At 41.3% G+C, this 16,837-nt stretch overlaps 1 protein-coding gene across 1 annotated transcript in view; it reads left to right on the plus strand.

Moving 5' to 3' along the window:
• The first annotated feature begins 980 nt into the window (after positions 1-980).
• ripor2 (RHO family interacting cell polarization regulator 2) overlaps positions 981-16,837 on the plus strand; it is a 105,052-nt gene continuing 89,195 nt past the window's right edge. Inside the window, exon 1 of the mRNA XM_049601702.1 lies at positions 981-1,071. Within this exon, the coding sequence (XP_049457659.1) occupies positions 996-1,071 (76 nt within the window). The 5' untranslated portion in view covers positions 981-995. The remainder of the gene's footprint in view (positions 1,072-16,837) is intronic.

Raw genomic sequence — 16,837 nt, forward strand, 5'->3', positions numbered from 1 at the left:
TTGATTCAAAACACAAAACACACATTAAACATGATTATAGAGACAATTTCAAACACAAGTGCACAAATTGGCTTCACTATAACTCACAGCATTCACAGACAGACACTTGTCTTTATCTGGACACATTTTCCCCATAAATACAACATGCTAGTGTTAGTAGCCCAAGCCTATGGCATTTTACATTGTATACATTAGCATAGCGGCCAGCAAGCTTTCCCTCTTCTCATATAAAACCAGGGACAACAGCAACAAGGTGAAGCAAGGTGTCTATCAGCATATAGATTTTACATTTATACCTCCTTGTTTGTGATTAAAATCTTGCTTCATGAACACCAATGTTCAGTGTTGTAGTTTTCAGGGCGGCACTGAATTAAAGCTCAGCTTAGGTGTAAGAGTTGGTTCATTACACTGCCAACGTAGGCTGATGTTGTGAAAACCTGATGCAGTGTATTTTTTTATGTAGCCTATATACACACGCACACACTGTCCCCATGTCATGCTGTCTTTGATTGACCGGCTTCCTTCTAACCTCCTCAGGTAGCTGGCCAAGCCCCACCTCCCTTCCATCCATCCATCCATCCATCCATCCACCTTGCCCTCCCTGGGGGCTTAGTGCAGAGGCATCACATTTCAGCAGGGTGTGCACTCTTCGCTTCAGATGCTGCCCGTCGATAGGCACTTGTTCCTGGGGAGAGGCCTGCCTCTGTCCCTCCCCAGGAGTGGAGGGAGTTGGGTTCCACTGACTCATGCATAAAAGATGAGGCAGCGCAGGGGAAATGCAGCTGAGCACCACAACAGCTACTGTGACAGTTCTCTCCCCGTCTGCAGGACAGACTGAAGACAAAGTGAACTATTAAAGGTCCAGGCTGCTGAGGTTGATACTCTGCGACACTCATGCTCTGGAGGGAGTATCTGTCCTGGGTATGGGCAGAAGCACTGGGGAGCTGCTCTTCGATGGGTGAGTGGTCGTTACAAACTGGCACCAGCTTGGCATCATGGAGCTGCCCCGACGCCTGAACTGGATACGAAACCGACCCTGGAGGCCTCATGTCTGCCGCAGGGAGTTCAACAGTAAGTGTGTGTGGATTGAATGAGAGGACTGTTGTCCTGACTTGTTCTTGTGTGGCTCTTCTTTGTCCTCATATTTGAGTTTCTTCCACGATGTCTCCTGGGTCTGCTGTTAATTATCTAAGTGCTGTCATGAACCTGAGAAGCCCCCGGTGAAGTCATCTCAGTCTCGTCAGATAAAGTGTTGATAGTGACTCCTACAGACTGTATGTTGCTGCTGCTGCTGCTGTGAAATCCTTCTGTGCTTCATGCTGTGGATAAGAGACACTGTTATATTGTTTTTGTTGGCACTTGATGACTGTAAGCATGACAATATACCACATAATTCTCCAGGTTTTTATTTTAAAATAATATTGTGACTCAGGAACTGCTACTCTCTTTTTCCAGCTAGCAGGTGACATTTACATCCCTCACAACGGCCTAGGTGTCAGATAAGACTGATGTTGGGTGTGATATCGTGTGGGAAATGTCTCCGTTTGAGTGTAAAATTATACACTTATGTGTACTTTCATGACATAAACTCCGTCTACTAGCTTTTGCATTAACCATAAAACTTTGGACCCACTTCTAGACCAACGCTGATTTTACAAACCACACATCACTCCAGGTTAGTGGCAATATTATCAGGCAGAGTCAAAGTCTAATTTTAATTCAAGTATGACTGAAGCACCTCTTGATGACGAAAGGAATACTTCACCCCCAAATGACCATGTGTATATCAATTACTCACTTCATGTTACGCTGAATTCCTAAAACAAAGAATCTCTTTCTCACACGCCTCCACGGTGAGCAAAGAATCCAAAAACAGAAGATTCTTGATGCATTGGGGTAAAAAGGGGGCCGCGATTAACAACAGCAAAGCTACATCAAAACATCCATGTACAAACTCTCACACAACTCAAGCAGTATAATTCAAGCCTCATTTGTCCAGTCGTCTGCTTAGTACTTTCCAAACAGAAACCCCCGTTTAACCAGGAACTGAAAGGAGAGGGGAAACTTATCAATACCCTCTTCAAGGTCAGACTCCATTGACAAAAATAGTGATTTTATGTCACTGAACATTGGAGTTGCTGATCTGTCGCTGCCTTATCAGGTAGTTAGTTTGTGTTATCGTATGACTTTGGTGTTTTAAAGGGTTAGACCAGATTCACGCAATAACATAGTGAGGAACTACAGATGGAGGCAGCGGTAGACCAGCAGCTCCTCTTTCCAGTCTGGTAAAATTACTGTTTTTGTAAATGGAGTCTGGCTTTAAAGAGAGCATAGGTAAGTTTCACTCTCATTTCAGTTCGCCGTCAGAAAGGGTTGTCTGTTTGGGAAGCTGAGCATACAGCTAGATCAATGAGACTTGGATTATACCGCATGTTAAATGTGGTTAACTTTGATTAAGTTCATCAAGAATTTTTGGATTCTTCGTTTACAGGAGACATGCCAGAAAAATGAATTTTTCTTCATGAATTCATTGCAACACAATGTGAGTAACTGACATACAGATGCTCATTTTGGCGGCAAAGGTCATTTTAAAACATATTTTCAGATGTTAATTTGGATCCTTTTTTTCCTAAAATCCCACCATCAGCAAGGCCTGGCTCGCACACATGCAAAGATAGTGGTCAGCTGACACTTCAGTCTATTCGATCAGACTTAATCAGTGAATGTTTAATTGAAACAGCATCTGGGTTGATTGTGTGGGATCAGATTGTCGGGAGAATGGATTACAGCACTCATGTGGTCCTGCCAAGTGGGTCTAGTGGTGTAATACTTGGATCCGGTGTTAGTGACAAACTGTAATGTCACAAATTCTGCACATTGTAAGGATTTTTGCTGACAAATATGAACTACGGATCATAGGCACAGGAAGAATGTGTGTAGTGTTAAGTGCATACCACCATGGCCCATTAGACTATGGGTTGATTGGAACTGAGTGCACGCTGGCTGCTAGTGTCTGAATGTTGCTGAGCTGAAAGGATTCAGTTGCTACAAGTTGTGTCTTGAGCAAAGTGCCGTTTTGTCCTCATCCTACATCCTCTCAGCGCTGTTTTATGAGGATGTTTTCGAAGCAGAGATGAGGACAGTAAGAGAGAGTAAGTGTTCAATTTTCTCCCAGGGGATCTTTTTTCTCAAAACATAAAAGCTTTGTGTTTGGTTGTTTATCTAGATAGAGTATGTGATAGGCTTGATAATTGTGTGCTGGGTTGTTTCAGTTTGGTGGCATGGGGCAGAAAGGGCAGTGTGGAGAGTCGTTGACCAACAAAGTGGTCATGACAGGGAGAAGACTAGCAGTGTTGATGCTTTTAAGAGAGCACCTTCTGTGTAAGAATTCAATTTGTCTGGGTGGCATTTGATCAATGTTGCTTAATGGAGGCATTGAAACCCATTACACTCTCACAGGTGATGACTGCCAGCAGACTGCCGCCACACAGGAAGCGGGAAGCAACAATTTACTAATGAGGTAACACATTTTAGTTGGAATAGAAATAGGAAAGCAACAAATAGGACTGATACATTCTGCTGCTGTTACCTGTAAAATCCCTCAGTCTCTTTAAATCACCTCGTGGCCTCAGGCTTTTCCTTCTGCTCTCACAAGTCTGTGGATAAAGACAACAACGAGTACAATCAGGATGTGTTAAAGTAGTTTCAGTGGCTGGGATCAAAGCTTTGAGCACTGACAGCAAATATGAACATGTAAAAAAAAAAACAGGCACTTGCAGTGGATGTAAATTTAACTACCCCAGATGGTTATGTTGCAGCTCATCTTACTCTCAGTACAAATTGAAAAACTGTGGTCTCCATTACTCATATAAACACAAAATAGGGTTCCAGGTTGAAAAACACCAAACATGCCCTTTAAATACCAGGTTACCTAAACCTTAAACATCTCACAAAAATTACATGAGACACTATTACAAATGTGTTAAGACGTAAAGATGCAGCATCATTTTACATTGCCTCAATTTTGTGTCTAATAATCTCATTGATTATCTTGGTTAACATGTTCCCATACAGCCTTTTTAATTTGACTGTCAGCAGCAACATTACTTGGAAGCTACTGCTTCAAAGAGGCACCGAGTTTGAAGGTCATTGATTATTTCCTCAGGAGAAGTCTTTGAGTGGCTTTGTCCACTGCTGATTATCTCAGGATTTATTAAGAAGAGAGCGGATAGTGTGGGCTTTTACCAGCAGCCACCATAGAGTAGAGGCCTTGAGCTTATAACAGTTGGTTTTAATGTTTTTTATAGCACATCTGAACAAAAGACTAAATAATAACTAAAAAAGCAAGTTGAAAGATGATACAGTTAAGAGTCACCCTGTTAATGGCATCCTTCACGAACACTAATGGCACTATGACCAGTTAACAGGAAACAATAATGCTCCTCTGGGTTGTGTACTCTGTTATAATGCACATTATGAAGGTGAAATTTGCTGTCATTTATAAAGCTTTGTCTTTGTGCTGGTGCAGATAAACTGCAGTAACAATTTGTAGTCAGGAGTATTTTTATTGATACTTATTTTGTCTTTCATGGTGGTCATCCCACTCTCTTTTTTTTGAATGAGTCGAGTTTTTATTTTCCAATTTCCACATCATTTATTCTGGAAGTTCTGGTACAAAGAGTTGAGTATTCACTCTGAGTTTAAAGCCTTCGTTGGTAACTTCTATTTAAAAAAAAAAACATTACTGCAGTATTACTATTTCCAGGCAGCACTAAATGAGACAGAAAAGGTCATATTCCTCCGCCTACTGTATGCCTTGTAGTGCTTTTAATGGCATTACCACATGTGAACGAAAACAATCAGTTATGAGGAGTCTCTAACGTAGCTGTCAGTCAATTCATGAACAATCTGGGCAGCGCTGATCAAATATGAATCAAGATTCTGTTATCTGCCTTTTTCTTGCTTCAAATGTTTGCAGAAACATATTTTAGTGTACTGTTTAGCTGTAAAATGAGAGTTTGTTAGGCGGTTGCCATGTTGAAAACAAGAAAGCGCCCACTGGCCTGAGCAAAACTTTTTTTTTTTCATTTTACAGCCAAACAGTACACTAAAATATGTTTCTGAAAACATTCATTCATTCATTCATCTTCTAACCGCTTCATCCTCTTGAGGGTCGCGGGGGGGCTGGAGCCTATCCCAGCTGACATCGGGCGAGAGGCAGGGTACACCCTGGACAGGTCGCCAGACTATCACAGGGCTGACACATAGAGACAGACAACCATTCACGCTCACATTCACACCTACGGACAATTTAGAGTTACCAATTAACCTAGTCCCCAATCTGCATGTCTTTGGACTGTGGGAGGAAGCCGGAGTGCCTGGAGAGAACCCAGCAACCCTCTTGCTGTGAGGCGAGAGTGCTAACCACCACACCACCGTGCCGCCCCTGAAAACATTTGAGGTGAGAAATAGGAACACAGTAACAGAATGTTAAACCATATTCAATCAGCGCTGCCTAGTTTGACAGTTTGACCACAGTTCATGAATTGACTGACATGATTGACAGCTGCATTACAGACTCCTCGTCTCGAAGAGAAGGGACGACATTTTTTTCACAGACTGTCTGTCTCATGTACTTCTTTCAAAGTATAATTTCAACAAATACGACACAAAGTTGTTTATCTGAAGTTTCTAATTTTAAACTATCCTGTTGACCTGTGTATGTATTAATAAATACATTTTCTCTCACATGTTATAAGTTGCAGTAGCCTTGGCAACCACTCGCTAAAATTCACTGAGCTATTCATATCTGCAAGTGAGGTGACTCACTTTGACGGCCCACTCGTCCTTTGTTATTGCCCACAGGACTGCGTGTATATTGTTATCCACTCTGTTTTGATGCGTGTCACTCAGTATGCAGCATATGTGTATATCTGGCCTTAAATCTCACTGTTGTTGTGGTAACAGAGAGAGATGACTTGTATAAGTTTAATTTAAAAAAATTACCTAATCTTACATCATGTTGTTTTCTGTGGTTATAAGACAAAGCGCACAATAACATGATGCAAGAGGAGCAGGGTTGTTGGTTTGATTTCTGTCTCCACGTGTCAAAAGTGTCCTTGAGCAAGACACTGAGCTCCTAATTGCTCCTGAAGTGTGCGTATGGAAGAAAATAGACACTGCCTCGAAACAAAGCATGTGCCAAATGTAAGATCCAGCTTCACTGTTTTCAGTGGCTGTGCCTTGAGTGTCTGTTAATTGGAGGGACTGTGGTTCAATCCCATCCTACATGTCCAAGTATCCTTAAGCAAGACAGTGAACCCCAAAGTCCCACAGATTTGCTTTGAATTTTTTTGTCATTTACTGTTTATGTTACATAATGCTGTTTCCCATCAGTTTATGGAGGTTGTTATCATGTATTACAGATCCTATAGTCCGCATGAATGTGATTTCAGGGCACTGCTATAAAAGAGCTCAATGCACTATCAGTTGTCCCTGAATCAAATGGCTGATGACGATTAACTGTTATGAGAGACATACTGTACATGGCTTCATGAATATGTTTTCTGTTAGCTTTTCATCCATCGTCTGTGTTCTCTATGTCCTACACTACTTTTGAATGCTGATATGGTGACACTACGAGACTGTAGTTGGGTAAATCATGAATAAAATTAGATTGTCAAAGTTATATTAAGTACACCAGCGTTTTCCTGCATGAAGCAAGTTGACTCTTAAGACTTGTGTACTGTTTGGGTTACAGTCTAGACTTGTGATGCACATGAATTTTCCTAGTCTTGCCAAACAGATGAATCTGTTATTGTAAGTCTTCTTAATGGATATGATCATGGCCCTGTACTGGTGTGACCAGTCTTTCCTCCACATTAATGGGTCTCAAACCAGGGAGATGTTCACTGATTTTCGAAGGAGGCCCTGCCTTCCTGCTACTTGTGTAATCAAGGCCGGTAGCAGTAGTGCAGCAGTATAAGTATATTTGGGCACTGTCTTGGATGACAAGTTGAATTTTGATGTGAACACTGACAGCATCTGTAAGAAGGCAAACCAACGCCTGTTCTTTTTAAGGAAGCTCAAGAGTTTTGATGTAAATACAACAATCATGAAATTGTTCTATTCTGCTTTTATTGAGTCTGTTCTTTCTTTTAACATTGTCTGTTGGTTTGGTTGTTGGAAAAAGTGGTCAAGTTGTGCTGTAAGCTCACTGGTGTTACTTTAAATAACCTCCAGCATCTGTATGAAGAAAGGGTCACCTCTACAGCTCAGACTCTCAACATCCCCTCCATGTTGAGTTTCAGATGCTTCAATCAGGGCGGAGGTTTTGCCTTTGTTCTGTCCGCTAATGCTTTTCTTAACCAGCGGTGACAGCAGTGTCCATGATTTATCCCTGACAGTGTGTGATTCTGGATTCTGTGTGTTACGTATGACTACTGTCTGTTTTGTTTTAATTATGACTACTGTCTGTATAACAAATGGCCCCCTTGGGACGTTTGAGTTTACCTTACCTTACTTTACCTTACTTTACCTTACCTTACCTTACCTTACCTAAAATAATCCATTATACATTTTTATTTTACATTTCTCACTCTAAAAATTCCAAAAATGTCACCATTGTGTTTCCATCCTGACTAAAATCTTAGTGTTCCCAGTAGCCACCAGAAGGGGGCCTCCACAGTTTAATAATCTAATGACTGAATGCTGAATCCTGTCTTCATTTCAGTCCACACACACACATTACTGTATGTTCCTCTACTTAGCTCAGAGGGAAGTGAAGAAACACAAAAGATTGCACTTGCTCTCCACTCAACAATGTCATGTGTGTGTGTAATGTGGTGAAAACGTCTCTCTTCCTCCTCTGAAGATTGCAGTTTTATTCTTCCCGTTTCTGGCACCACGCTGAGGGCAAAGTGCTACTCAAAGGATCATCCAACTGATTTTATGAATAATGCAGAGGCTGAAAAGGAGAAATACTTGCTTTTCTTCTGGCGAGATGATCAAAACCACATGCACGGTGGAAACTGTCTCATTAATTGTCTGTCAGGCCGTCATTTCTTTACTTTAAATGAAGCCGGGCCATAATGGAGGTGGTTACAATGGAAACACTTAAGCAGATTGTATGGTCTGGCTGCACATCTTTCTTCTGCTTTATTCTGTTGATATCACCCTGTCTCTTTTCTGCACCTCTCTGTCCCTCACCTCTGCCCTTGTTGCATTTGCTTTATTGCTTTCTTTCTCATCTCTCCTTCAGCCTCTCCTCTCACTTAACGTTCTCGTGCCCTGCGACCTCCCTCTCTCTTTCTCTCTCTCTCCCTCCCTCCCTCCTGATCTTCATTATCCCCCTGCCTCTCCTCTCCTCTCCTCTCCAACCAGATTTGTAATGGTGCTCACTCTCTGAAAATCTTCCCACTCCATAGCAACGCGCCTCCTCACTACTGTAGCCACTGCTGCCACTGATGCAGGAGGCGGCGTTTGGGAGGTAAAACTACATCAGAGGAGATTACATATTGCCTCGGCTCATTTTCCAGTTGTCAGCTGTAGCTGGAAATGACTCCCTCTGTCCCTCTTTTTTCTCATCTCCTTTATTTCTCTCACACACTTCTCTTTGCTGTCCCTCTTTCTACTTTCTTACCTGCTTATCCGCACGTTTCTCAGTTCCTCTCGCACCCTAAAAAAAAAATATTCAATTCACGAGCTTGGAATCATGTTGGCCCTCTCTCTGTAATTTCACACAATAAAGTCAACAAGCAGGGCTGCTGCGTGGGCTGCTTGTGAACACAGAGAGAAAGACTAATGGAAAAAGAGAAAGACAAGGGGAGAGTGAGAGACAGCAGAGGGAGGAGAGAACAAAATAAAACACTTTCCTGCATTTCCCAAAGAGGGGCACGTGTTGTACATGTTTATTTCTGCTGTAGCTCTGATTTCCATTTGACAGCTAGGCTTCTATAAATGCCATCATTTTTAATATACTTAAACATGTTTAATGTACTATTGTCATTATAATATGTCTATCAAAAAATATCAAATCTGTCTTTTTAATCAAATAACAACATTAATAACATTTTTTCAGATATAACACTTTTGTATCCAACCATGCAGATAGTTTCGGGGGTTATTTGCTCAGATTTGAGATCTGTGATATTTCTGCCTCTAAACAGCAAATAAAAATTGAGACATCTCTAAGGCAGATGGCCAAATAAAACCAAAACTATCCACATGGCTAGATACTACAAACTAAAGCTTTGAGAATGTGTTTTGGTGCTGCTGCCGTGGTCCTGCCAGATGCCTCCTGCTGCTGCTGTTATCATTAGTCATACTTCTACTCTTATTATACACATATGATTATTGTCACATATGTATACTGTCAGATATTAATATATACTTTCAACATATTGTACAACAGTAGCCAGAATTATAATTATAATATTATTACTTTAATTAATGTTGTTATAAGCTACTGTCATTACCGTCCTGCATCTCTTTCTCTCTCTCTCTCTCTCTCTCTCTTTCTATCTAATTGTGTCATACGGATTATTGTTAATTTATTATGCTGATCTGTTCTGTGCGACATCTATTGCACGTCTGTCCGTCCTGGAAGAGGGATCCCTCCTCAGTTGCTCTTCCTGAGGTTTCTACCGTTTTTTTCCCTGTTAAAGGGGTTTTTTTGGGGGGAGTTTTTCCTTATCCATTGTGAGGGTCCTAAGGACAGAGGGATGTCGTATGCTGTAAAGCCCTGTGAGGCAAATTGTGATTTGTGATATTGGGCTTTATAAATAAAATTGATTGATTGATTGTTTTTGTAAACTGACGGGCAAATTAACAAACTGATTGTGCGGCTTTTGCAGCCGCTACAAAAGACACCATGTGGTTCTCAAAGCACAATGGTTGCACGTATTTACGTAGGTAATATGCAAATATTTAATGCAAAATTGGCCCATTTCCATGCAAATGAGTTCCATTGCAAAAACAGTCCAATTCGCAAAGATCAGCGAAATTATTAGCATCTTCAGAGTTGACAGAAACTGAAGTACACTGACTGAGTGGGATATTAAATCCCAAATACTGTTTCTCACTATTATGTTTAAGTCAAAGTTTTTAGTGATGCCTCTGACCAGTAGCTTGCTTTCTAAAAAAAAAAAAATCTGATTTCTTCTCTCAACTGCCATCGCTCCGCCTGCTGTGTTCTTGGTGCAAAGCTAACATTTATATTTTGCAATGTAGATAATTGCAGTAACACACCTGGAAATTAGCTATAGAGACCAAAATTGTTTTTTGAACCAGGCTGTAAACATGTTTATTTGTGCATTAAAGTTGGACATTTTAAAGTGGGGTTCTATGTGGATTATTCTCTATATACAGACTCTACATTAAGTGAATGTAGAGGCAAACTCCGGCAAACCCCGGAGATCTTGCCTCCGGAAGAAGAGCGGAAGAGCCCTGGTTTCCGGTTGTAGGCTGTTTGTAGTCCGCGTGATATTGACCAATCATGTTTGAGCCAGCTGCAGTTGTTGCCAGGTTTAACGGTCCGTGCGGTGAACTAACGAGGCGTCACTGCAAACTCTGAATCCATCGCAATGGTTCAGCATATTTACTTATATATAAACAGAAGTCGGAAACGGAAATTCGCTTCCTCTGCCCAAATCAAACCGGAATGCCAAAAAATCGGGGGTCTGCCCCAGAGACTGTATTCGCCGTCTGCTGGAAGTCTGACGCCAAATACAGCCGATGGGTTCCGAGTAGGGTTGGCACTCGTTAGGATTTTAACAATTCCGATTCCTTACTGATTTCTTCCTGGTGGGGCGGCAGTAGCTCAGTCCATAGGGACTTGGGTTGGGAACCAGAGGGTCACCTGCTCAGGTCCCCATCCGAACCAAAATATGGAGCGTGGACTGGTGGCTGGAGAGGTGCCAGTTCACCTCCTGCGCACTGCTGAGGTACCCCCGAGCAAGGCACCGAACCCCCCAAACGCTCGGGGCGCCTCACCAAGGGCAGCCCCCTCACTCTGACATCTCTCCACTTAGTGCATGTATAGGTCCCGTTTGTGCATGTGCATGTCTTTTGAACCTGTGTGTAATTGACAAGCAAGAGTGAAAACATTGAATTTTCCCTCAGGGGGATTAATAAAGTAAATAAACTAAACTAAACTAAACTTCTTAACGGTCCGATTCCTTACCGATTCCTCTTACCGATTCCTACATTATATTCATTATACTTGCTATACTTAAACAAGTATATAATAAACACAAATGCAATCATACAAATACAAAAACCTTATTCTAACTGTTGTACAATTAGATGAAAATACACATTTGTGTTGTGTGTATTTCAGATTTAGAGCTTGTATCATCTCCCTGAGAATATATAACAACAAAAAGTGATTCTCTGATACACTATTACCTCAAATTAACCACAGCAATGTAATAAAAAATACTTACATGCATTCATGCTTGGGCACTGTTATTTACTGTACGTGACAACACCTGAACAGAACACACACACACATTGGCTGTTTGTTTCTATGGCTCCCCTCGCTGGAAGACTCGGACCTTCCGCTGTCCGCTTCTGCCTTGATTAAACGCTGAAAATAAAATAAAAGAGGGAGACAAGTTTTCCTATTTTATCTTATTTTGTTATATTTCTCCCTCGCTGGAAGCCTCGGACCTCCCGCTGCCCGCTCCCGTCTCAAACCAAAAAAGAACCGGATCCGGATCGCAACCCTAGTTCCGAGAATGTGTGGGGATTGACTCTGTTTTGGTGCCAGCCTCAAGTGGCCTTTCATTGAATTGCAGTTATTGGTACCTCCATGTTGGCTTCATTTCTCAGCCTCGGAGGTTGCAAGTAATGCGCAGTTCATGGTGCCATCTGTGGCTGCAATGTGTAGCGGGTCCCAACTCGGTCTCCACTGGCAGATATATAGATAATCCTCTGATAGGAGTGCCCTGGAAATATTGGAAATATTCAACAGAAATCAGCGAAGCAGGACACAGGTGCTCATTCTCCATTCATCCGGATTATGAGCTCAACTTCCGCTGCGCATGGCAAAGAGTCCCAGTGACGCTGCTGGTCAGTGCTGCCACCAAGTGTCCATTTTATGAAACAGCATGTCATTGTGTGCTTCTCTGTAATCTCTCCTTATAAATTAGACAGAATAAAATAAAATACAATTGTGATAAACCAAAAAGTGACTCTTAGAGGAAAGGAAACAAAAAGTAATAATATCTCAACAAAATACTTATTTTGTGAGTATCACAAATGCATTCTTTGTTTAATCACCCCTGACTGTTAAAAGCTGCAATAACTGCTGGTTTGTCACTTCGGGGCAGCGGAACAAAGCCCTCAAATTGATATGGCTAGCATGTTAACAAATAGTTAACTCAATTATACATCCAGCAAATACAGAGCAACATTCATTTGGAGTCATGCTTGTGATGAACTGATGAATCCAAGTTCAATATTTACTTTCTTTCAGTGCAAATTTTGGTCTAAACCAACTCCTGAGGGAAACATCTGGCTCTTGAATGCCGTGATAAGTCAGTCACTAACTGTCTGTCCACCATTTGGTGCTTGACAGGAAGGTTTACCAAAGGTGTTTTTTTTTTTTTTCCTTTACAACAGCTGCCTGCTGAGGGTGAAAGTGACACGATGAGAGTGGTGAGAGTGAACCAAAACAGTAAAGTATAAAAGCAAAAAAAAGAGAAAGTTTTTGGTATATCAACTTTTTGGAGAAAAAAAAACAACTCTGCTTTTCTCTTGATTTTTAATGCACAAAAAGAAAATGAGCATAAAACAGGTGGTTGGAAAGAATCAAGTCTCCTACCAGGCAACACCCACACTGCTGAAGCAAGATAGAGCAGGACAGCAGCCAGCCTCCAGAGGGCCGCACTGTAGCCAAGCCTGACCTCTGACATCGCTGTATAATAGAAGGAGCAAATCGACAAAGAAGCCTGTTGCTGTTACTGTTACAGTCCAGAGATAATTAAAGACAAGTTCAGGTTAACCTTGTCTCCTGGCTATTGTGCTCCATAAGCCACACTCACGATGACTCACATATACAATGTTTGAAAGAAAACACATCTTGAAATGGCTTCATGATAGAAAAACACTGTTGATACCAGGAAAATGCTGAAAAAATATGCTGGGATAAATAAAAAGAGCATATAAGGTTGTTTTTTCATGGAGTTGTTTCTTTTAATATCCCACTGCAGCAGGTTGTTCAACTCTGACTGCTATAAAAAATAAAAATAAAGCAAATACATAAAATTAATCTGAAGCACAGCAGGATGAATTAGTTCCATGTTACAAGGTTTTTATCACATAAAAGAACTCAATCCAGTGTCCTCTTTCTTTTCTTGATATCTCTTGGCTCTGTCTGCTCTTCCTTTCAGTGTGTGTCCTCATTCTTGTCTCAGGAGTTATTGTGCACTTGCCAGATCGTCACTTAGTTTCTGTCAGGTCTTCAAACACAATGCTATCATCGCTTCATTCAGTTCATAGGGACACACACGAGAAGTTCTTGCTGAATAGCATAAGGCTGACGGATCAGAAGTGTAAGCGTCTCACGGCCAAGGCTAGAAGATTTGGCATCCTCTGAGTATATGGCAACACTAGCTCATGAGCTCATGGTTCCCATGTCACTGGGTTTGGACCGGGTTGCCAGTTTCTTCTTTGTGCTGCGCAGTAGAACTCCTGGGTTTTCATGGTGGCCAGGATGTGGCTTTATTGAGTGTCCATTCCCCTCAGAAGGATGCCAGACAGACATAATTGTGTGTGTGTTCTTGCGTGCAAGATGCTGGCCTTAGTTAAACCCATGCTGGCTTTAGCGATGAGAAGAAACATTCAAATGTTGATGAACCGGAAAGACAGACTTGATTCGACTCGCCAATGCTGTGGGAGAGTCTTGGTCTTTCTTTCTCAGTTGAAATCTATGTCTTTTAACAGAATGTACATATATTTGCTGTGGTGTGAAACCTTAGTACTTTCTGAGGACCAACAAGCTGTGTCCTTAGCATCTAGTCCCAAAAATAATCAAATACTGAGTGCTGGCATTTTATGCTTTATTAGATCAGTCTTGTTTATTTATTATTTACTTGACATAGGTTAATTTGAGTCCAACTTATAGTCACTTAAAGGTCTAGTGTGTAGGATTCTGTGGCATCTAGCTGTGAGGTTGCAGATCACAACCAACCAAAACTACTCCCATGTGTCAAACAATGTAGCGGACCTATCATGGCCGCTTGAAATAACATGGCGGACTCAGTGGGAGCGGACCCACTTCATATGTAGATCTAAACAACTCATTCTAAAATAAGCCACAGAGATTCTTAGTTTCAGGATATTATAAACTAACGTAGTTATGAATATTTTCTTTAATTTATGCCAATATTTTCTGCTAAATCCTACACACTGGACCTTTAAGTTATTTGATGGCTGCTTTGTGTATCCATTTGAGAAGTTTAAACTGACAACCCTGATGATGTTGTGATGCCACAAGGCTTATTTCAGGTTGAGTTTGGAGTAGATCTTTGGTCCCTGCCCAAACCCGATTAGGCCCAACCTGCCGGGTTCGGGCTGGGCTATAATCTCTCAACATTCCTCTGCGCTTGAATCAAGTTGGGTTCTTGCTATATATCCCGGGAACAGTCTGCTGCTCAGAGAGTTGCAGTACTTTGAATGGCCACTTGAGGCTGTCTCTGAAAGCAAGTCTACAGATCACAATGTTTAAATGCCCAGCTTTACCAAAAGTCAGGATGTCAGTTTGACCATTTATGCTGTCTGTTGCAACTTCTCAAATTATGGAAGTACAATACAGAATTGCTGGAACCCCCCCTTTAAATAAAAAATGTGCTTATATTCATCAATATGAGGTCCATACCCATTGAGTGCACAGTTGCCCACATACAGTTTTATATGGTGTGTGTTTGGGATACAGGTCATAGGAAATTGCAGATTAAATAGCCAACTGAACCCATTAAGAAGAGCAATGTATTCAGACAGAATTTTTGTGAATTTGATAGTACGATTGCTTTATTGAAAGTACAGTAGTACCATTACCAGTAGTGGGATAGTTAGTGGGCTAAAACTGTGCATTAGTAGTTGAGGTAACACGTTGAAAAGCAGATAGTTAAAGTGTTTATATGTTGTATTGGGTTAAATGGGGGAGCCACAGCGATCGGTTGCATTTTAGCCATTTTTAAGCATTTTTCTGTTGTTATAGCGCCACCGAGTTGCCAATTAGAGTTAAATTTCTCCAGTCACCTTGAGGCGTCTTGTTCTACATATCTACCAAGTTTAGTAAAAATCGATATGGCAGTTAGGCCTAGATAAGAAATTAGCTCTCTAGCGCCCCCATTTTGTTTGATGGGGTCAATAATGGAGGGGTCCTCTCAGATTATGTGTGGTCATATGCCTACAAAGTTGCGTGGTGATCGGTGAAACCTTTGAGATGTTATACACCTTTATGTGATGAACCACGCCCTTCGCAATATTCATTGCCTTATAGAAGCTCAGTTTTAGTAAGTTTTCCAACTTTTGCCAAGAGGGAACTTTAGATATTGGTCCCTAGATTATGTTCACCGAGTTTCATGCAGATCGGTCAAACTTTTTATGATTTTAAGTGTTTTTCAAAAAATTCAAAATGGCGGAAAATCTATATAACCGGAAGTTATGGGTTCTTGAGGCAAATGTGTTCCTCATGAGGAGAGGCATCTCTGTGCAAAGTTTCATGTCTCTACGACATACGGGGCATGAGATATGCCCATTCAAACTTTGCAATTTCAATCAGTTTCTATAGCGCCACCCTGTGGCCAATTGATGTAATATTGCTTCATTCGCATCCTCCCATGACCCTCTACCACTGTGCCAAATTTCACATGGATTGACCAAGTCAGTGAGGAGAAAAACGTGGAACAGACACACAGACAGACAGAGTTTTCGTCATTATATAGTAAGATATTTGAAAAATTATCATTTCGGTATCCGTATCGAAATTAAGGAATAGGCTATCACATTTGAACCATTTTCAGAAAAATGTTAAATTTTACTTGTGACATAATGACATCAGGCCATCATCAGTATGCAACATATATTTCTTTATTTTTATGTGAGCAAGATGCATCATTACTTTATGTAAGGATTTGTTTGGTATATCTGAATTAGCTGCTTTACATGGTGTTTTATACAAAAAATAAAATGTAGTCTCATGAACAAACTGCTGTTTGACAGAAATGTAGATGTATGTAGGTCATTTAAGGTTGGAGTAAGTAGTACATTCTCCTACTCCAGGGAGGACAGATGTGTAGTCACAGCAGATGTCATCATTTTGAAGGGACTTGATACAAAGCCAGACGTTGGGAAAGCACCCACACACATACAGCGCTTCTGTAGTGTTTTTTTTTTTCTCTTGATGCCCTCATGCGTGATGATGAGCTGTCACTACAGTTTCCAGCCCAGCTCCCTCTGCCCCTGTTCCTCTGACCATCGGGGCAGAAAGGCTACATGTGTAACACTTTCACTGACCAGTTCTGTCATCCTCCGACTCTGAATAAATCCTCCACCCACTTCCTAACTGTGACACCCTTTTGTGGCTACTGTGGCACATGTGCGCTCTGTTGTACTGTCAGAGAAATACAGCTGCAATAGGCACTTAATGTTGTTTTACACACCATTGCCCAACCTTCCTTCCACGTCTCCACCCTACTTCTGAGAAGCGGTGCTGTGATGTCCTCCCTTCCTGTTCACATGGAGGAATTTGTTTAAATCTATAAGCGCATCCCACCTCTGCCTGATCACTCTGTGAATCTGTTGAATCCAGATGTTTGTGTGCACATAT

The sequence above is a fragment of the Epinephelus fuscoguttatus genome, linkage group LG17 (genome assembly GCF_011397635.1).
Source record: "Epinephelus fuscoguttatus linkage group LG17, E.fuscoguttatus.final_Chr_v1".
Lineage (NCBI taxonomy): Eukaryota > Metazoa > Chordata > Actinopteri > Perciformes > Serranidae > Epinephelus > Epinephelus fuscoguttatus.